The following is a 21,453-nucleotide window of genomic DNA, read 5'->3' as shown; positions in this document are numbered from 1 at the left end:
TCACCTAGTCCAATTGTCCTGCAGTGAGAAGAGACATTTTTAAGTAGAGCAGCTTGCTGATGGTGCTGTTGCTCTGCAGGACCTATCCAACCAGGCAAAGCAGTCATCTCCTCAGGCCAGCCACCACACAGGCAGTCCAAGATGGAGGTGTCTAGTCACATAATGCCATCCTACTAGCAGGCTGTGCCCACTCCTTTTTACATACACACACTTTCTTCCCCCAAATGTTGGACCATTTTTTGTGAGGGGAAAAGCACTTTAAGCAGCTCCTAGGCTGCAGAGCTCACATGATCTACATCACCTCCTTTGAGGCAATTTGAAGATGTTTCCTCCTATCCTATTGCTTGCTACTGGGGAGAACAGACTGACCTCCATGTCCCAGAGCTCACAGATTTCCACACTTGGAAAACCCCTCCTGATGCCCCTCATTGCCAAGCCATCTCTGTGGTGGCAGAGCATGCACTTAGGTCCTCCCCTAACCTTTATGCTCTGGGGCAAGCAGGTGGACTCAGCACTTGAGGATTGCTCCACAATATGGCAGCTGTTTCACTCTCTCCACCCATGTCAAGAATCAATCTGCAGCTTCACCTTTAAAAAGGTGGAGAACAATCATTAGGGAATGAGCTGAGGAAACAAGCAAGTTGGAGGAGACACATGGAGGCAATACCACCATGTCCTCATCCATCCATTAACCTGATGCCTCAGGCCAGCTCAAGCTGCCAGTGCCCCAGGAGTTAGGGCAGGAAGGAGCAGAGGCAGGAGGAGCAAGAAGCAAAGTTCTGTTGGCCTGCAGGATGTTACCCTGAAGGCAAGAACAGGGAAATTCCCAGCTCAGGAATCATCACAGTCAAATTTAGGTAGGAGAAAAGAGCTGGGCACACAGATTGTACTCTTCTGTGGCCAAGAACCAAGTGGTGGTTTGGTTCTAAACTGGATCTTGGCTTTTTTGATTGAAGAAGAAGAAATCAACTTCTAACTTGGTTCTAACCAAATTAGACTTCCAAGTCACCTGTTTCACAAGCAATTGGTCACAATCACTTAAACTCATCCCACTTCATTTTATACCTCATGACAGGTTCCTGTGCTCTTTGGACATGAGCTTCCCACCAGTCTGGTGGGAGGAAGGGAGGTTTCTCAGGCCAGAAGCTGGGAGAGGTACAAGGAGAATTTCTGCAGGCTTCCTTCCCCAGAAATCCTGTTTCCACCCCTTCAGCTGACACACAATTCAGAGAGCAGTGCTTCATCAGATATCCTCCATTTGGGGCAGAGCTGGCCGACTGCTTTTCTTCTAACCTGTTTCCATTTGGTGGTGAGGGATCGGGTCCTCACCAGACAAAGCGCTGTGGGGAATGATAACACAGAGGGTTTGAGGGAGGAAAGCAGCAGTGGCAGTTTACCCCTGGTGTGTCCCTCCAATTCTGAATTGTTCAGTTCTCTACCAGAAAGAACCATCCCACCAGGACTTAGGAAGACACAGAAGCTTTAGCTTTGCTGCGACTCCCTTGCCTCCGGAGCTGGACGCACAACGTGGATGATTTCTTGGTTCACTATTCTGTGAAATGCCTTTTATTGATAGGAAAGCATAAAACGTGCAGCAAAGGCAGCTCTGACAAGCTAGAACAAAGCATTTCTTTTTTTATTTATTTTTTTGGACACAACATGTGGCTTTTGAATACACCCTGGAGATTTCATAGTCATGCAGGAAGAAAACTGCATTGGCAGAACCTGACTTAATCTCTACAGAAAAGAACTGCCAAGACTGTTCATCACCACAACATGCTGAATGGATGCTCACAAGAAAGAGCCCTGATCCCAAGGTCTGTACAGGAAAATCAGCACCAAAGAACTTGTCTTTAAACTGCAGTGAGAAAAAAGAACTTTTCAAAGGGGCTCAACTACCAGAAAATGGTGGCCAGAATAACCATGACTTTTCAAAGTGCTTCCATCACCTCCAGTTTATACCAGTTCAAGTGAAGGAAGAGCAGTGATGCTGCCTGCACAGCTCAGCTGTGGCCTGAACATCATCCTCGAGCAGAGAAGCCTGAGAAGCCAGTTCCAACAAACCCACAAGAAGAGCCACGTCCATTGTGTAACCTCTAATTTTTAAATATAACATTTTATTGCTTAGATGGTTTGATACAGAACAACTTGTACTTTTTATTCTGAATTTGGAAGTACTGTACAATAAAGGGATAAAAAGAGGAATAAAAGTACCAAAACAAACGTGTGATTCTCTGTTCATGTGGCATAAACCAGTCTTGTACACAATTCGTAGCAGCAGTTTTAAGTTCCCTTTAGAAAAATATGAATTCTACACATTTATTACTGTTTCCTTTGTGGGATGAAATCACTAGGATTAAACTTCCTTCGTGGAGAGAGAGAAGAGAAAAGAAGAGACAGAGAGAGGAGGAAGAAGAGGATGAATCACTCTGAAAATGGAATCAGACTCTCACATAGCCCCCAAAAGTTATTTCACAACAGCCTCAAACAAGTTTCTCTCTTTTTCTTTTTCCTTTTTAATTTTTTTTTTTTTTTTTTGCTTTCACAGTCAAGTGCTTAATGTAGTGATTGAATTATCTCAACGTTAAGTCCATTGCAACTCAGGCAAAAAGAATTTCAGATTCTTTGTTTTTCTCCTTTTTTTTTTTTTTTGTAAAAGCCCTGAGAGAGGAAAAAAAAAACAACAACCACCAAAAGTAACAAAATAATAAAAAGATTCAAACAAACAAACAAACAAAAAAATCATATAGAGACAAATTAGCTGAACATGCAAACTAAAGCCTAAGATTCACCCATAGTTTAAACATTATAAATTTCACAGTTTAATACTGAGGGAAAAGGGGAAGAGGGGAAACAACAAAAAAACCAAACCAAACCAAACCAAAAAAAAAACAGCCCAACAACAGCAACGGTTCTCGGTCAAACTCAACTAATAAAAATGTCAATAAAATGTGGCAAGACCTTAAACTCTACAAGGATATAGATAAAGGCTAAATAAAGCTTTAAATCAATAGTGATTATTGCTAGCAGACGTCCCGGCAAGCTGCTGGGAATTAATTACTTGCTACATCATTCTGCAGCATATAGTTTAGTAATGGCTTCTCCCCCACAGTATTGAGCAGTTTAGTGTGGAGAGCTGCAAAAAAAAAAAAAAAAGAACCCCCCCCCCAACAAACCAAAACCCCCCAAAAATCCCCCAAAATAAAAACGACCAAAAATTCCCAAAATAATAATAATAATAATTATAATTATAATAGTAATAACAATTTAAGGGATGCGTGAGAGGGGTTTCATTAAGTAGAATGCACCTGGGTAGAGAGCTTTGTCTGAATCATTGGTTGTGACAGGTTTACCTAGAGCTGGCGTTAGCTTCCATTCTGAACTGCTTCCAACATCCCTATTTACAAAAAAAATGAACACCAAAAAACCCCCAAAAAACAAACAAACAAGCCCAGAAATAGAAATCACAGATACCTCAAAACAACAGAAATCACAGATACCTCAACAACAGAAATCACAGATACCTCAACAAATCAACCATTTCTTCTTAAGTCTATTTGCAAGAATATTACTCGAGAACATTTCTCTTCCATCTAAATTCTGGACAATGAGATTTCAGCCTCCAGAAATTTGGGGACAATTTTAATACATATATATATATATATATATATAAAATATAATATAATATATGCTGGGTTTGAGGCCCACCTTCCTCCATGTCTGGGGAGAGCAGGAAAAGCGGTTGTGCAAGGAGAGGGGAGGGAAGGAGGGTCCCAGTGAAGGTTGGGCAGGGGGCTGGGGCTGCAGCGGTGGAATAGCACAGTGAGGCTCCGGCAATGCTATTATGGCTCTGTCTGTCCCAGAGGTTACAACTGACAGACAATTCACAAACAACAACAAGGACGACAAACGAGGACAAAGGACAATAACAAAACAATAAATGCTGGGCACTCCTAAAAAATGCACAGCTACAGTAGGAGACATTTCGCTTGGCCCCTTCAATAGTGGTGGCTGGAGTGTCACCTGTTGCCGGCAACAGGAGCCATAGGGAGAAATCCCAGCTGCCAACATTAAAGGGATTAAATTTGATATGAAATTTAGACACACACCTCTAGTCTTCAAGCATCAACCCCAAAATCTCAGGAAGAATTGAATTTATTTTATTTATTTATTTTTTTAAATTTATTTTATTTATTTTTAACATGTCTGTAGTTTTATTACCAGTAGTATTTTCTTGCTCCAGAACACGACAGTAGCAAGACGACGGGTAAGGCTTGCGTTTCTCTCCTGCTAGCTTTTGACTGGAAGACAGAATAACTTTGCTCTGAGTAACACATGCTGTCACCGACGGGATCTTAACAAGATTCACCTAGCACTCACAGTGCTTCTGATGCACCTGGAGGGGCCTTACGTAGCCCCCTTGTTCTTCCCCTGCCCAGATGCACGCACACACCCACACGCACCCACACCGCGAGTGAGATGTTCCCCTGTGCGGGTGTGACGGTACCTTGCTGGTCTCTGACTCTCTGGTGAGAGGAAGGGGTTCATTTAAAGTACAGTAGAAGAGCTGCAACATAAGAAGAGGAGCTGGTGAAAGCATTAAGTCAAAAAAACTCCAACATTTTGGGAGGGGATCCAAGCTGCGTTACACATCTGCACGGGCAAATATTGCCCATTGGTTTCTGCTGACTGCAGAGACAAGCCAACTGATGGATTTATAAAATAATAATAATAATAATAAAATAATAATAACAATAATAATAATAATAATATACTGAAGCAAATCAAACATATATAACAGCGGGTGCATCATTTCCATAGGTTATGTTGCTACGTTACTCTTCTCTGTATACACTGCTCAGTCCACGATGGCCAGAAACCCCTTCCCCCATAAAAAAAAAAAAGGATTTCGAAGACCATTTCTAATGCTGAAAAGTGGAAACAAGCATGAGGTTGAAATTCGTTGTGTTTCCTGCTTTTGGCTTGAACCACTTTGAAACACCTTCAATTGTGCCACGTTGTTGAAGCCCGGTTCCAGATTTTGAAGCCTGGAACAGGCTTAATGCTCCACCGTGTGGCAAACGCAAGAACATCTACTGAGAAAAAAAATAAATCAACACCTCACCTGCGTTTTCCTCTGACTATTTCATATGAAATTCACATCAATTTTCTTCCAGTTATTGTCTGTGGTATCCAAGGGCCTCCCTCCCCACTGCCCCCATTTCCAGCTCAGAGAACAAACACAGTGACTATCACAGATTTAACAAGAACAAGCTCACGCACACCAATACAAAAGGTAACATTAATGCTTAAATGAAAAAGGTCCTCTCCAAATAATTCATTAAAATATTAAAAAAGAAATCATTTTTGAAAAAAAAAAAATCTATGATACCAAAAGATCTAATAAAGTAGTAAGGCACTCAAATCAGTATAGACTGTAGTCTCTTGCATTATTATACTGAAAGGCATATGGCACTGCATCCAGTCTGCCATTCTCTACCCCCTGCCAGCTCTAGGTCGCTCTTCAAAGCCCAAGACTCCAGCAACCTCACTCTGCTGCCTTCAGCTGGGCATGCTGGGATGGGTGTGACCGCTAAGCAACGTCATTCAACCCCCAAGAGCTGAGGCGTGCTGTCTGCAGAGGCAAGGATGTGATTCAGGGGAGACTTTTTGTTGTGCATCTCCAGCAAGTCTTGAATGAAACCTGAGGGCCTCTCGTGCTCAGAGCTAGCCCGAGGTTCCTGGTCTTTTGCAGTCTGTTTCTGTGCACTCTTGGTGGGCTCCAGGAGGCAGGTGCTGGCTCCTCGACCACTTGGCCTCTCCTCTCTGCAGGGCAAGTCCTTGACCGTGCCAGCCAGGGACTCATTTTGGCTTCCCCTGAGGCTACCGACAGCCCCTGCAGAGTCACACTCGTTTTCTGAGATGGGGTTGGTGCCACTGTGACTAGACTCATTTTCGCTGTCTTCTCCACACCTCGACTGGGTCTCCTCCTTGTCGCTCTCCTTCCCATGGTTTCGGGTGGTTTTGACTTTCTGGTGTATGCGCTGGTGACGAACCAGACTGTGTTTCAGAGTAAAGGTCCGTTCACAGGTTTGACACTTGTAAGGTCTTTCACCTAGAAGAGAGTTAATAGGAAAAGTCAGACATAAAGTCACCAATGACACTGTCTCATTCTCGTTTCAAGCAGTGTAAGACACTCCACACTCTGGGAATTCAGTATCTGTATCAAAGGTGTCTCATTTATGCAGCATTTTTGCTCCTGTAGAAGCAGGACACAGACAAATCCCTGAGCGTGCAAACGAAAAACTAAAGGTCTTGAGATACCTATGAGCTTGATATGGCCCCACCATTAAGGAGGAGGAAGACCGTAAGCCCCAGATTCTCATCTAATTTACTCAGCAACTTTTCTGGAAGACAGTTGCAGTCATTCTCTGGAGCTCAAAAGCTGTCATGAAGCCTGCCCACCATGGGGCTTTCCTCCTGCGGGTCGGCCCTGATACTCTTGGAGAGAGAGGACTTGAGATGGGAGGATGTATCAGAAAGCACCCAGGTGAAGAGTGCTTAAAACCTGAACTGAACGGCGTGTGAGAAAACATTTCCCTCTTTCTTAGATGCTGGCAGATGGGCAAGGACGAAATGTGCAAGGCTTGCCACAAGAGCCTCTGCTCTCTGTGAAGCAGGGACAGTATCACCACATGTAATACACCACGTTTCACAGAGCAGCTAAAGGACCTTGACTTGTCAGGCATTCATAGGAAATGGGAAGTATCTGTTTGAACGAATCAAAACTTACTGACCCAGTGAAAAATGCCTGCCTCAGGGTGTTCTTCACCAGGCTGCTGGTGTTCCTCAGCCCACTGGTGTTTTAGGACAGGAGAAACATCTGAAAGCTCCTGAGAAACCTTTTCATCCCTACTCCACAAATGCTACCCGCAGGACAAAATTCTTCCTCGTATTTTGCAGTGTTACAGTGCAGAGCAGCTGGAGGTACCTTCTGTTGTAACCAACAGGCCATCTGCTCCCATCTCGGAGCTGCTTTTTGCACCTGAAATGCTTCAATACTTCCCTAAGCATGAGCTCACTGGAAAACAATGCCACCACAGCTCAGAGACAAAATGCCCCCAGAGTTCCCAACGAGAAGAGTGGCCTGAGGTGCCCTGAAGAACCGAAGTTCCCACCTTTACCCATCCTGAATTTTTGATTCCACCTGTTAAAGACTTGTACCAATGAGTGCTGAAAACAAGACACTCATGGTTCATTGCTTGCTCGGAACCAGTGAAAACAAATCAGTTACAAACTGCAGGCTACTGGCTCTGGGTTCTGCTGTCCCTGGGAAGCCTCACACTTCCTAGTAATGCTTCTCTATAGTTCCCTGCTTGGGCATCTGCTGTCAAGGGAAGAAGTGGCTCCCCAGGTGCATTTTTTGGCCATGAGCCTTTGCCCACCTGGCTATGACCAATGCTCACCCTGGAGCTCACCCTGAACTTGGGCAGACAGCACTAGGCATCCCACAATGACCTGCTGGGAAGCAGCTTGCACTGGGAGAGCATTTCCAGCCTAATTGCCATGTATGAGGCAGGCAGAGGTTTCTTGTCCACTTCAGCATGTCCCATTCCTCTTCTGAGTGAAAAAATCTCCAAACCAATCTTACAGTTATCGTTACAACCTGAGGGCTTTGCGGATATAGCTGAACAAGAGGGAAGGAAAGAAGGGCACACATCATTTGGGTAAAACTCAGAACTTCAGGTATTAGCATCTTCCCAAGGCTGCTGAATCAGTATGAAAATAAGCACAAGAATGGGCCCTGTCTTTTCTTCACTTGTGGCTCCATGCCAGAAGAAAACAGGCCAATTTCACTCTTGATAGGGTAAAAAGTCTGGTCTCTGGGGTAGTTGACTAAACATCATTGTCAATGACAGCACAAATATTTTTTAATCACAAAGAGCATGTCTTCAGTAGAGAGCACCTTCAAAAAGCACAAAATGTCAACCTGCCTGTTTGTCCACATCAGAGCAGCTTGCTGACAGGTAAAATGCATCATTAATAAGGACACCTTAATAAGGATGAATGACCTGGCTCATGGCTTCATCTCATCTGCAAGGCCCTGCTGCAAACTCTATCACTTAAAGCAACCCCAGGTGTTCTACCTGCCAAGCTAAGCCATTGAACAAAGCATTTTGCTCCCTGGGCTCCACCTTGCCCGCCCAAGCCTGAAGTGCAAGCTGTCCACTGTAGCTTTGCCTTTCACTCGAGCAGATGACCAGCATGTTACCTATACTAGCCTCAGATAATCAGGCAAAACCAGACTCTCTAATGCTCAGAGGTGAAGGCCTCATCATACACTTACAGGTTTCTACACTGCTTGGCAAAATACTGTGAAGAGGTAGAGCCACGCAGAAGCTGGAGAGAACAACTGCTCAGGGATCTCCATGCTTGCCCTCACCTCTAAACTCAGTCAAGCAATCATGGGAGAAAACAAATTGGGAATTGAAGATAAGGCAGTGGGGTCAATTCCCACTCCTTTGACAGACTTTGTGTGCAGCACGGGGATTGGGGCAGAGAAGAAACCTTGCAGATACCTGTAGACTAAAGACAGTGTCTCCAGCCTCAAGTGCCTGCAGCAACTGTGCAACTACAGAGCAACTTCAGCCTGGTGGCAGACCTGCTCATAAAGTTGAGGAAATAACCTCATGTTGCACCAGGGGAGGTTTAGGTTTGTCAGTAGGAACAATTTCTTCCCCCAAAGGGTTGTCAAGGCGTGGAACAGGCTGCCCAGGGAAGTCGCTGAGCCCCTGTCCCAGGAAGGATTTAAAAGCTGTGTAGATGTGGTGCTGAGGGACACGGTTTTGTGGTGACCTGGCAGTGCTGGGATTAATGGTTGGACTTGATGATCTTAAAGGTCTCTTCCAACTAAAACAGTTCTACGATTCTACGATCTGTTCTGCCCTCAAGCCTCCTCTTACCTGTATGAGACCGCATATGTCGCGTCAGATCTTGCAGAGACCAGAAACGCTTGTTGCACACAGTACAGACTTTCTTTCTTTTGTCTGCTTTTTCAGTACTCTTAGCCCCATCAGTCTTTGGTTTTCTGTCATCACTGCTCTTCTCAGTGGACTTTCTCTCTGTGCCTTCCCCCTCAGAGATGCTCTCGCTCTCTTCATTCTCCTTTCCTGTTGCCTCAAAGTCCACAGGAGACTCCACTACCTTCAAGTCCATCGGAGACTCTTCCTGCTCAAGACCAGAGACCTGCATCGAGGGAGCTCCTGCATCATCATCCTGAATGCTTTTGCTTTCATCCTCACTGCTCCTTTCATCTTTTCTGTCCTCACGAGTGTGGGCCTTTTTGTGACGGCTAAGAGTGCCAGCAAACTTGAAGGTTTTGCCACAAATGTCACAGGGATGTTTCCTTTCAGTCTGAGAACTGCTGCCTGCACTCTGGTCACTCTCTGCCAGCTTGAAGTCCATTAATTTGCTGGCAAAATTGAGGTCAAGACTTTTGTTACTTACAGAATCTTCCTCGGGGCCTTCTTCATATCCATCTGCTTTTTCTTCAGCATCCTCCTCTGCTGGAGGGGAGTCAGCCTTCTGCTCCTCCTTGAGGCCATGCTCACTCTCTGGTAGCTCTGTTATTTCATCTGGCTGTTCCTTCTCACCGGAGGTCAGGTCCAAGACTTCGTTTCCTGTTGCTACTGTCTCTGCATCAGGCTGGCTGTCTGCAAGTAAACAGAGAGAAACTTTGAGTGGGATGCTCTCTGCTAAGTCACAACTACTGGCAGTCAGGCTGCCCAGAGACCCACAACCATTGCTTCTGGCCAAGCAATCTCCACATGTTTCTCTTACCTGTGATTCCTGTATGAAAATATGGACATTTATCAAAGTAACACACATACATCCACATATTAATCAAACTGATTTATAGGTAGCAGGAAACACTTTTCAAAGAGAATGTAAAGGCCCCATAGAATCACACAGAATATAGCTGGTTGGAAGGGACCTCAAAGATCATCCAGTCCAACCCTTGACCCAGCACTGAAGGATCAACACTAAACCATGTCCCTGAGCACCAGGTCCATATGCCACTTGAACTCCCAGGGACGGTGAGTCCACCACTGCCCATTCCAGTGTTTGATAATAATCTCTGTGAAGAAGTATTTCCTAGCATCCAGCCTGAACCTCTCCTGGTGCAGCTTGAAACCATTTCCTCTAGTCCTGTTGCTTTACAACAAGGAGAGGGGGCTGGCCCCCTCCTCACTCCAACCTCTCTTCAGGTAGTTGTAGAGAGTGATGAGGTTTCCCCTCAACCTCCTCTTCTCCAGACTGAACAACTCCAGCTCCCTCAGATGTTCCTTACAGGTCATGTACTCCAGTACATGTACTGCCCTTCTCTGGATGTGCTCCAACACCTTAATGTCCTTCCTATAGTGAGGGGCCCAGAACTGAACCCAGTACTCGAGGTGTGACCTCACCAGTGCTGAGTACAGGGGGGTGATCACCTCCCTGCTCCTGCTGGCCACAATGGTTTTAATTAAGCCAGGACACCATTTGCTTTCTCGGCCACCTGGGCACACTGCTGACTCATATTCAGCTGAATGTCAACCAGTATCTCCAGGTCCCTCTCCAAGCTTTCCAACCACACATCCCCAAGCCTGTAACTTACCATGGGTTTGTTGTGACGCAAGTGCAGGACCTGGCACTTGGCCTTGTTGAAGGAACAACACCCTTTGCTGTTTCACAAGTACTCTGAGGAGAGGGAGAGGGAGAGAAATGGGAGAGGGAGAGAAATGGGAGAGGGAGAGAAATGGGAGAGGGAGAGAAATGGGAGAAGGAGAGGAATGGGAGAGGAATGGGAGAGGAATGGGAGAGGAATGGGAGAGGAATGGGAGAGGAATGGGAGAGGAATGGGAGAGGGAGAGGAATGGGAGCCAGGCACATAGGAGAAGGCAGGCCCACACAGAGTGACGCACAGGCAGCTGGCACAGCCAAGGGAGGGAGCCCCAAAGCCAGACTTAAGCTCTGTCTACACAGGGGAAGTGTTTAAAATGGAAGCATGGCCATGGGTTCCTGCCTGCCACCTTCTTCCACACACTATGTCTCAGGGCAGCACCTCACCTTGGGCCAAGAGCAGGAATGAACAGAAGGATTCATAAATCACAGAATTGTTTCAACTGGAAAACACCTTTAAGATCACCAAGTTCAACCACTGTCTAACTCTGCCAAGTCTGCTGCTAAGTCCCTTCATGGCAACTGAGGTGACTTCCTGCTGCTGGAAAAGTCCTTTTCTTTCCTCAGCTACCCACTCTCAACCCAGCCCATGACTGGCCCTAACATTCACACAGGGTCTTTATCACCAGAGCACAAGTTTATGCTGGACTGAAGTGACCCTGTAATCACTGCTCCCTTTAGGCTAAGGGCAAGAGGGAAAAGCATCACAGAATGGTTTGAGTTGGAAGGGACCTTTAAAGGTCATCTAGTCTAACCTCCCTGCAGTCAGCAGACCAGGTTGCTTGGAGCCCAATTCAACCTGACTGGGAATGTTTGCAGTGATGGAGCATTTACCACCTCTCTTGGCAACCTCTTCTTTTCTGTTGTTTCCCCACCCTCACTGTGAAATGTTTCTTCTATCTATTCTGAATCTCCTTCTAGTTTCAAACCATCACCCCTTGTCCTGTCACAGCAAGCCCTGCTGAAAAGTCTATCCCCATCTTTCTTATCAGCCCCCTCTAAGTTCTAAAGGTGACAACAAGGTCTCCATGGAGCCTTCTGTTCTCCATGCTGAACACCACCAACTCTCACAATACCAAAGAGGAGTTTCTGCCTCAGATGCTTCTGGTTGCTACCATCACAAAGACCTATCTGTGGATGAGGGACAAAAAGACAAATATGGTGTGGCAAAGTGGGGTTGAGATGCAAAGACCTTGAGGTGAAACCAATAGAAAGCACCTAAAAGGGCTGCTGTAACCCTGCCATTGGTGGTCATCCTCAGCAAAGTGGTGGTCACCTCCTGGCAGGTGTGGGTCACCATGTCCCATCCCCAGTGATTTCAGGGATGTTAGGCAGAAACACTTCAAGAAAAGGCTGCAAAGAAAGACTGCAAGCACAGCATGGAGCGGGTGCAAGAGGGAGTGGGGCAGGAAAGCATGTGAGCTCTGATAGCATGGAGAGGAGCGAAGGGCACGGAGACTGAGATGAAAGCTCCCCTGTTATCCTGCCCAGAGAGGTGTTCTGTAACTCTTTGCTAACCAAAGAGAAGACAGCAGATGCAGCATAAGTTGGGTTTTCAACAGGAAATACCAGGAACAAAGTGAACAAGGGGAATATGTGCTAATAGCACTTGAGTACAAGCAAGGCAAATCCAGAACGTCTCAGTGCTCTCAAATGCAAAATTCCCAACTTTTAAACTCTACATGTTGTATGTCATGCATTATTTTCCAATTTTCTCCTAATTTTCACAAAGTTTCTTCTTCTCCTTCTAGTATTTAAAAAAATATATTCTTTTTCTTATGGAATACTCATCCTTTAATATTAAACTGTACCTGAACTCTGTCTTTTTTTGCTCTCCTCAGTGCCCTGGGCCCTTTCCCTGCTGTTATTCTGTTCTTGTGTGGCTGACCTGCAATTACATTTTCCTGCACACAAGAGAGACACTCCGTGGGATGGGTGGTCCACAGATAAGTGAGATTGCCTTACTAGAGCAGGCAAACAGGCAAGGTCAACAGCAAGAAAAAAGCAAATGTGTAGTTTAAAGAACATGCCTTCACAAAGGACAAAGGCCACTCCAGACTCTGGGAGCACAGATGTACACAGGTTTTCTCCACCCCTGAATGAATACATTCAAGCCTGGGGTAGGGACAGAGTCAAGAACATGCTGACACTGATACGTGCCTTGGGTGAGCATTCTTCCTTCTTACCTGCACAAACCAGACCTACTGTTTCCCTCATCAAGAGGGAGTTTCACCAGCCCCTAATGAAACTTCCTGTGTATGGTAAGGTGGCAGCTCCTGACGAGTCCAGCTGCTCTGTGGTTACCCCCAAGCTGCTTGGTTGGTTCTGCAGCTGGTGAAACAGTGAGCTGCTTTGCACAAACCTTGGGTGTTTGGGCATGGGTAAGAATCAGCCAGGCTCTGCTGCAGCCAGACTGGAAGAGCAGCAGGGGAGCTGTTAAGGTGTGTAGTAAACACAGTGGTTGTGAAGAGAGCCATGGTAGGTCTGCTGTGGGATTTCTCCTGCAGTGCAAGGGACACTGTAAGTGTGGTTTCACATTGGCAGCTGCTCCATCCACTCCAGAAGACGTTAAGATTGGCCCTGCACTACTGACTCTGTGCCTATCTACAGCAACAGAAACCTTGTTGACCATAGAGCCAACAAACCTTAAGACAAGGAGAAGGATTTTGACCAAGCCATCAGATCTGAGCAAACATCCCTCTAGCAAAGGCTGAGCTCCTCTCAGACAGGTAATTCCTATTTCCAGAACTCTGTTGATTTACAGTGCAGAGCAGTCACAGAATGGTGGGGGTTGGACCTCTGGAGATCATCTAGTCTAACTGCCCTGCTATGGCAGGGTCACCCTGATCAGGTTATCCAGGATCATGTCCAGGAAGGTTTTGTATCTCTCCAGACAAGGAAACTTGCATCCACCAGGCAGTGAGGAAAGCAGAGTATGTGAGAACGGCCTGCCACTTCTTTCACCTTTTTCCCATCTTTCACTTACTCAGGTTGTAAAACGCTTTCCGGTCCGTTTGTTATCCCACAGGTATTTATACTTGGTGAGTCAAGAGGACAAGAGCGGAGAGGTCGGCTTGACAAGGCCCCCACCCACCACCACTCCTTCACTGTGCCCTGCAGAAGCAGAATACATGACCCTGTCATGGACAACTAGAGTTTGTGTTGCTCCTCCAAAGTGAGGACAGGAAGGAGATGCTATTTGATTATGTCAGTTCTGACACTGGAGCCAAGGAACATGGCCAAGGTAAAGGAGAGAGAAGACCCAAGCAGGGAGGTAAGGATGCAGGGATGAATTTAACTTGAAGCAACCATCAGTAGCTCAGCTGCTGCCTCATCAGCTCCTGGGAAAAAATGAACTTCTCAGGAGATATATTCATAAGCAAAACCTCAAGGACTCCATCTGAGAATCCAAAAACCTTTACGCCTGCAAGAAAGAAACCACTATACAGCTGTAACCAAAATAACTTTTCCTTCAAACTGTGGAAAGAAAAGTCTGTTTTGCTGAGGTCTATTTACAATTCAAGTGTCATTTCTCAGTCAGCCCAGGCAGAAGACTCCACTTCATCTTTTATAGGTGCAAGAAAGAAATAGAAAGAGAAGTAAGTGGCTTTCCTGCATACACAAACCAAATTATCAGGACAGATACCAAAGGTGGAAAGTTTCAGATAAAAGAGCACACACACAGATCAAAGTAGAAAGGTTTCTGGCTTTGACACTTTTTTTCCCCGTGGGTTTCTTTTTTCCTGGAACTAAGGTGGAATAGAAAGTAGAGCTGAAAATGCTAATGAGTTAGTAGATAAAACAGGGTGTTGTAATGGAAATGATTTAGGGTCTTTAATGCAAGTATTTATTGCCAAACACTCCTGGCATTCTGAGAGAAGTGTTAGAAAACCCATTGCAAAAATAATGCTGTGAACTGGAGCAGACAGAGCGCTGGAAATGGATGTTGTACAAGCAGTTGGCGTTATCTGTCAGATGAACCAACGATTTACTGTTCGCCCTACATTAACTGGAATAATCCCAACTACTCTTGTATGCTACAACAAACACAGCTACCACTAGGTGGTAGCAGCCTAGTAAATTTGTGATTTTTTTTTTTTTCAGCCCCACTCACACAATGCACAATGCTGCTTGCACTTCCACCCACAGACTGGGAAAACATCTTTCCAACCTGCGAAGTCAACTTGCAAACTTTTGGGGCTTATCTCCATCCATTTTTATTGTAAACACCCTAAGCACCAAAATGTGCCACCTTCACTATGTGGCATGCACACAGAGAAGTTAAATATTTAATTAGCCCATGGTTGAGGGAGCTGCATGCCTTATTAAACGAAAACATTGAAGGTAGTAAAGGATTGTTTACAGTAAATAAAATGGAATATATCTGTCAGAAAAGGAGAAAATAATCTCAGCAAAAACCCTCACTTTTTGCCTTTAACATAAGGCATGATCCTCCAGTACCTTCAAGGGAGCAGCTGAAGTCACCCACATTAAAAAAAGTGTCCAGGACTAGCTGTGTCTGAACCTACCAAGTAGAACTCTGCACTGAAAGATCTGGACTTTCAGCTTATGTTGAATTCCACTTTCAGTGGAAAGCGAATAATGCAATCAGTGAGAGTTAAACGCTGTCTCCTTAGTATCTTCCAAACAACAGCTCTAGCACTCAGGCCAAACAGGTCCTGCCTTACCCTGAGCTGTAGCACCGGAGCAGCTGTTAAGCTTTGCCTAACACTGAAAATGGCATTTCAAGCCCTTTGTCCCCTAGGAAATACCCACAAAATGTAGTTCAGAGGTATGAACAGCAAGAAGAGTTGGGAAAACCAAAAAAATCCCCCTGCTGTGGCCAGGGCTCACATGATCTCTGGAGTGGCAGAGTGGCAGATATCTAGAGCAAAGATGAATTCTGCTAGAGGCCAATCAGGAAATTCACCAAGTATACTCAGTGTGTCAATATTTGCCTAGTTAGCAAAGAGTGGGTTGAGTTCGACCCTTTCACGCTAGGGGCATGCCTCTTTAAGAAAGGGATCATTCCTTAGCAAAGTCTCTTTCTGTCTTACATAAGAGATAATCCCTTGCCCCATTCCCATCCCACATCTCTCTTCTGTCAGCAGTGTCTTGTTGCAAGAAGAGAGCATTCAGGAAGCCCTAAGGAGACAGAGGCAGGGCTGCTTTAACATGATGGAAGTGGGTGATTCCTTAACTTGCTCCACAATTTCATTTTCAAGACCCCCCCCAAAAAGTCCCTCTATAAGTTTGTTCCCAGTGACACTTGAATTGCAGTTCCTGTCTTACACCTCATCCTCAAGCTTCACTTCATTTATAACTGCCCCAACACCATCCAAGCATCTCCTTTTGTTCCCTTTCCCTCTGACATGCGGTGAAATCTGGATTATTCATGTCCAAGTGTGGCTCTCACATGGGTTCTGCACGTGAGCCCCAAGCCCACTGCTCACCTTCCAAAATCAGCAAAAAAGATATTTTTGCATTTTATCTATGCCACAGCTTCAAATCATTAATTTATTTCCACGGATTTTGAAATCCATTTTTCATAGACAATGGAGGGAGACCATGGGTCCAAAGCTGTTGAAGGATTTTGGACCATGTTTAAAGACCACTGGGCGGAGCCAGTTATAAATACAAAGCCCTGCTGCTACACAGAAGAGGGTCTGGGCTCCTTCCTCACTGTCTAAAGCTGCTATTTGAAGGCACAAAGCATTTGACAACAAAGCCAGTTTCAACAGCCTCCATCCCCAGTGCCTCCAGGAGATGCTGCCAACTCCACACCTCAGCTGCATCAATGTGTTCTTTTAGGCTAGATCCGGGAACTGATCCCGCAAAAGCCGGTCCCTCCCTTTGCCCTTTTCCTTTTTTGGGGCAGCTGGGTCAGCTACAGCTGAAGGGATGAACAGCTGGGAACAGGTTGAGCCAGTATAGCCAAGAAGTGCTTTGTGTTATCCAATCATGGCCCAAGGCTCTGTCTGCCAGGGGCAGGTTGAACCACCCTGACTAGCCCATGGCTGGTTGCTAAGAACAACATCTACTTCCTACCCAGTCTACATGCTGTACCCAGTGCTCATCTGAGCAGCTTTAGAATAGTTTCTCTCCTCACCCCACCAACCTAGTGAACTGCATTAGGATCTCTCTGACTACAAAGAAAGGTTACAATAGACCCAAGTAGAGTATTTTAGGCTCTAGAGGGATCTGGACAAGGCGGATTGATGGGCCAAGGCTAACGGTATTAGGTTCAACAAGGTCAAGTGCTAAGTCCTACAATTTGGTCACAACAATCCCCTGCAACGCTCCAGGCTTGGGGCAGGTGGCTGGAAACTGCCTGGCAGAAAAGGACCTGAAGGTGTTGACAGACTGCTGTCTGAACGTGAGCCAACAGTGTGCCCAAGTGGCCAAGGCCAACAGCATCCTGACCTGTATCAGCAGCAGGGTGGCCACCAGGCCCAGGGCAGTGATTTTCCACCTGTACTTGGCGATGGTGAGGTCACACCTCAAATACTGGGTTCAGTTTCAGGCCCCTCACTACAAGAAGGATATCGAGGTGTTGGAGCAGGTCCAAAGAAGGGCAATGCAGCTCCTGAAGAGCACAAGTCTTGTGAGGAGTGGCTGAAGGAACTGGAGTTGTTTAGTCTGGAGAAAAGGAGGCTCAAGAGAGGCTTGCTTGCTCTGTACAGATTACCTAAAAGGAAGTTGGAGCCAGGTGGGGTTCAATCTCTTCCTCCAAGGAACAACAACTAGGACAAGAGGAAACAGCCTCAGATTGCACCAAGGAGGGTTGAGGGTGAACACTAGGAGCAATTTCTTCCCCAAAAGGATTGTCAAGCTGTGGAATCCCCACACAGGGGTTTCAAAGCTGTGTATAACTGGTGCTGAGGGATATGCTTTAATGGTGACCTGGCAGTGCTAGGTTAATGGTTGGACTTGATGATCTTAAAGTTCTCTTCCAACCAAAACAGTTCTATCATTCTATGATTTTAGTTTCACTGTGCCATGAAGATCTTCAGAGTTGAGCACTTCCAGAGCCTTTTCTGCAGCCTTTTGTTCTGTAAGGGGATCATGTCATAACATGAGTCTTCCTCTCTCAGGCTGTAGCCATCTGTTGTCAGCATAGGCTGGAGGAGCCCACGTGACGCCCCAAATACCACGCTGCAGCCCTGAGAAGTTACAGCGTGTTAACGTGGTAACAAGGCAGCTTAGTCTCTTTATGATAGGCAAGATCAAATCACGTCGTAACATGTCCCCAGCACGGCAGACTTTAATGTCAGACTAGCACCAAGACCTGTATTACAACATTTGAATCACTGCAAGGCAACCTACTGGATTAAAAGAAGAAGAAAGGAGGAGAGAGGCTGGGAAGATGGCACTTTCCCAAATAAACCGGAGCTTGGAAATGTAAGAGGAAAATCCTATGCACACTTTGTGCCATCTGATCAGCAGCTACCCCGAGGTACAGCCCATGCAGAATTTTAACTACCCTGATGTGCAGAGCCAACTTCTTGCTGTCTTTTGGTTTGTTATTTCAGCAGCTCTCCTTTGAAGCTGACTCAAAGTGACACAAAGTGACCCTGGAGGTGTGAACACCTTACAGCAACCGCTCCCTTGTGCAAACACCTCTTAGGCAAGGGACATGTATCACTATCTGCTGAGCTTCCTTTTTGCATCCACCCCATTTGGTTAGCACAGAAAAACCCTGAATGACTGCACTCACCCTTGGTTTTGTGTCTGCTTGTCCCTTCTGGCTAACCACCACTCGCCTGCCTACAGCAAAGCCTTCCATGATCTGACATTCTATCTCCTTCACTGCTGAAGTCTCCTAACACAAACGGCACTAAATAGGAGGAGAGCTTCAGTGTAGATGAATGTATGGTAAAATACCTCTGGCAAAATAATCTACAACGTGCTAATGTTTGGTAAAAAGAAAACCACCACAGGGGAAGGGCCTGACACAAGAAAAAAGTATGTCTACCTGTCCTGCACAGAAGTAAGAAACTTCTTTGGGTGTTTCCCTGTTCTCCCTTTACTGCTTGGTGACCAACTACAATATCCTGACTGCCGGCTCCTCACCAGCAGGCTCCCAAGATGTCTACCACTCGTGAATTTGACACAACTTTCATCAAAGCTACAGGGTATCTTTCTGTGGACTTCAGTGGAATCAGGTGCCACATGTTGAATAAACAATCAGTTTTTCCCCACAGAAGTTTTTCATGTCTGTAATGCATTTAAATGACCAGAAGAGACTGAATGACTACAGGTAAAGCCAGAATTATGCAGTGCCATAAGGAAAGCAGTCCTGCAAGCCATCTTTTTGATGGAGAAGCAGATTGTGAGGATAGTTACTCCTAAAAGGACATTAGCTCTCGTCACACCTCCCACCTCAAAACCTCTGGACACACACAACCCACCTCCCATCAGCCAGCAGCCTCTTTGAGACAACACCATGGGGATGCTTCTCACTTGAATCTTCCTCAAATCGGTTCTGTTCTAATCAACATCTCAACTGGTACAAGGGATTCCCCACATCTCACAAACATCTCAGATGCTGTTTCTTTTAATTTTCCCCCAGTGTCAACACAACTTTTTAGAAGCACCAGGATCCTGCTTTTTCTAAGGCTTTCAAGTCCCTCTCTCTTTTTAGCTGCTTGCTAAGTCAACCATCAATCCAGGGGTAGGAACACCACCAGTTTCTGCCCTTTTATTTGTCTTCGTTCACAATGCAAATGCAAAACAGAACCTCAAAGGTGAGCAGAAATCCTTTTGATTCATGACAGCCCAATTCTTCTCCACATTTCTTTTCAAGCATGCAATGACAGGATTAGCTGGGGATTAATTACTTGAAATTCAACCTGCATCTCAGGCCACAATTTTCTCAGATTTTTCAGCCTTGAAAACTTTTTTTATCAACCAAATATTTGTCATACAGACCAACACTTGTAACAGATAAGGTTCTTCTTTCTACACAAACATCCTAGTGGAAGGTCTCAAAACCCAAACAAGAATCCTGCTTACTGTGCAAACTCCAATCCTCCCACCCCAAGTTGCAGTCCTATTCACACATGGAAACCTGATTGCTTTCCTAAAGTGTCACCTTGAAAGGCACAAGAAAGGTCATTCACAAGGGCAGTATTCTCTGCTTCCTGCACTGTCTTGAAGACAACTGCTCTTCTGATAAAATAAACCTACTCGCTGGAGGGAAACCTCAAAAAGGATGAGTTTAAGTGTAATATGACTTCATTTTTCATTAACTTCTTCCTTTTTCATAAGAATTGTGATGGGCCTGGATTAAAATACATCTATTTCTGCACACTGACTCAGAGCTGACTGTAAAATTTAGTAAGCAGCACAGCAGGACTAATCTAGGCTGGACACTTCACAGAAGCTAGACAACAGGAAGGACCTGGGAGTCCTGGTGAACAAGTTTACCATGAGCCAGCAGGGTGCTCTTGTGGCAAAAAAGTCCAATGGCTTCCTAGGGTGCATCAGGAAGCATGTAGCCAGCAAGTTGAGGGAGGTTCTCTTCCCCCTCTACTCTGCCCTACTGAGGTCACACCTGGAGTACTGTGCCCAGTTCTGGGCTCTCCTGTTCAAAAGAGACAGGGAACTACTGGAGAGAGTCCACTGGAGGCTATGAAGATGCTGAGGGGACTGGAGCATCTCTATGGTTCAGGAAGGCTGAGAGACCAGAGGCTGTTTAGCCTGGAGAGGAGCAGACTGAGAGGGGATCTTATCAATGCTCATCATTATATAAATAGGGAGAAGAACGGGGGGGAGGGCAAGAGGATGGTGCCCGGTGGTAGGACAAGAGACAATGGGCCCAAACCGGTGCACAGGAAGTTCCACCAAAATATAAGGAAAAAATTCTTTACTGTAAGATTGACAGAACACTGGTCCAGGCTGCCCAGAGAGGTTGTGGAATCTCCTCCTCTGGACACAATGTTATCGATATCTAAACATTTTTGCAAATGTGTCTTTAACATTCAGTACAATTCTGATATGGAGGATTCCATACATACTGACACAGACCGCTGGAATTGGCAGTGCTCTGTCACCCTCACAGGACCTTTTTTCTCCTGGGTTCCAGTTTGTGCCCATTGTTCCTTCTCCTATCACTGGGTGCCACTGAAAAGAGTCTGGCCCCAACCTCTTGGCTCCCACCCTCTCAGTCTTCTCCATCAATACTCCCCTCATCATCTCTGTAGTGCTCCTTTTGTAGACATCCACATGACAAAACCAACTTGCCCACCCAGAACATAAGCTCAACAAACTCCTGTATCTATTGCCCAACTGCCCAACTCCTCCCATGCCACCAGCACCTGATACTTCCCACAAAAACATAGGGCTCACTGCCTGAATGCATCCTTGCTTTGGCAGCACCTTGCTGGCCTAAATCTCCTCTACTGTTTCAGCTTACCTTTCCCTCTCCCTTCCAGTAAGTCTCATCTACAGCACTGCCACAGGGAAGCTGCTGCCAAAAGCCAACTCCCAGTTTAGAATCAGAGTGCTGGGAGATGTCCCATGGCCAAGCAAAGGTTGCTGTCAAGTGGTCCTCCTGCAGAAGTGTCTGATGATGATTAGAGCTTGGTATTATCATTACCAGAGTGCATTGATCATATAGTGCCACAGTATCACCCAAAACCTTTTATCTGCACTGAGTATTCAGCCCTGCTACAACTGCAGTAGTTTCTCTTCCTTGCGGGAATTGCAGCACAGGCCTTCTGAAAGGAC

General features: G+C 45.7%; 1 protein-coding gene across 1 annotated transcript in view; it reads right to left on the bottom strand.

The window, feature by feature from the left end:
* Window positions 1-5,314: 5,314 nt before the first annotated feature.
* RREB1 (ras responsive element binding protein 1) overlaps window positions 5,315-21,453 on the bottom strand; it is a 137,164-nt gene continuing 121,025 nt past the window's right edge. The window contains exons 10-11 of the mRNA XM_054381975.1: window positions 8,964-9,713; window positions 5,315-6,115 (exon numbers count right to left, since the gene is read on the bottom strand). Coding sequence (XP_054237950.1) covers window positions 5,604-6,115; window positions 8,964-9,713 — 1,262 coding nt within the window. The 3' untranslated portion in view covers window positions 5,315-5,603. The remainder of the gene's footprint in view (window positions 6,116-8,963; window positions 9,714-21,453) is intronic.

This window comes from Indicator indicator, chromosome 6 (assembly GCF_027791375.1).
Source record: "Indicator indicator isolate 239-I01 chromosome 6, UM_Iind_1.1, whole genome shotgun sequence".
Taxonomy (NCBI): Eukaryota; Metazoa; Chordata; class Aves; order Piciformes; family Indicatoridae; genus Indicator; species Indicator indicator.
The sequence above is the reverse complement of the archived record's forward strand: the minus strand, read 5'-3'. Positions and strand labels throughout refer to the sequence as shown.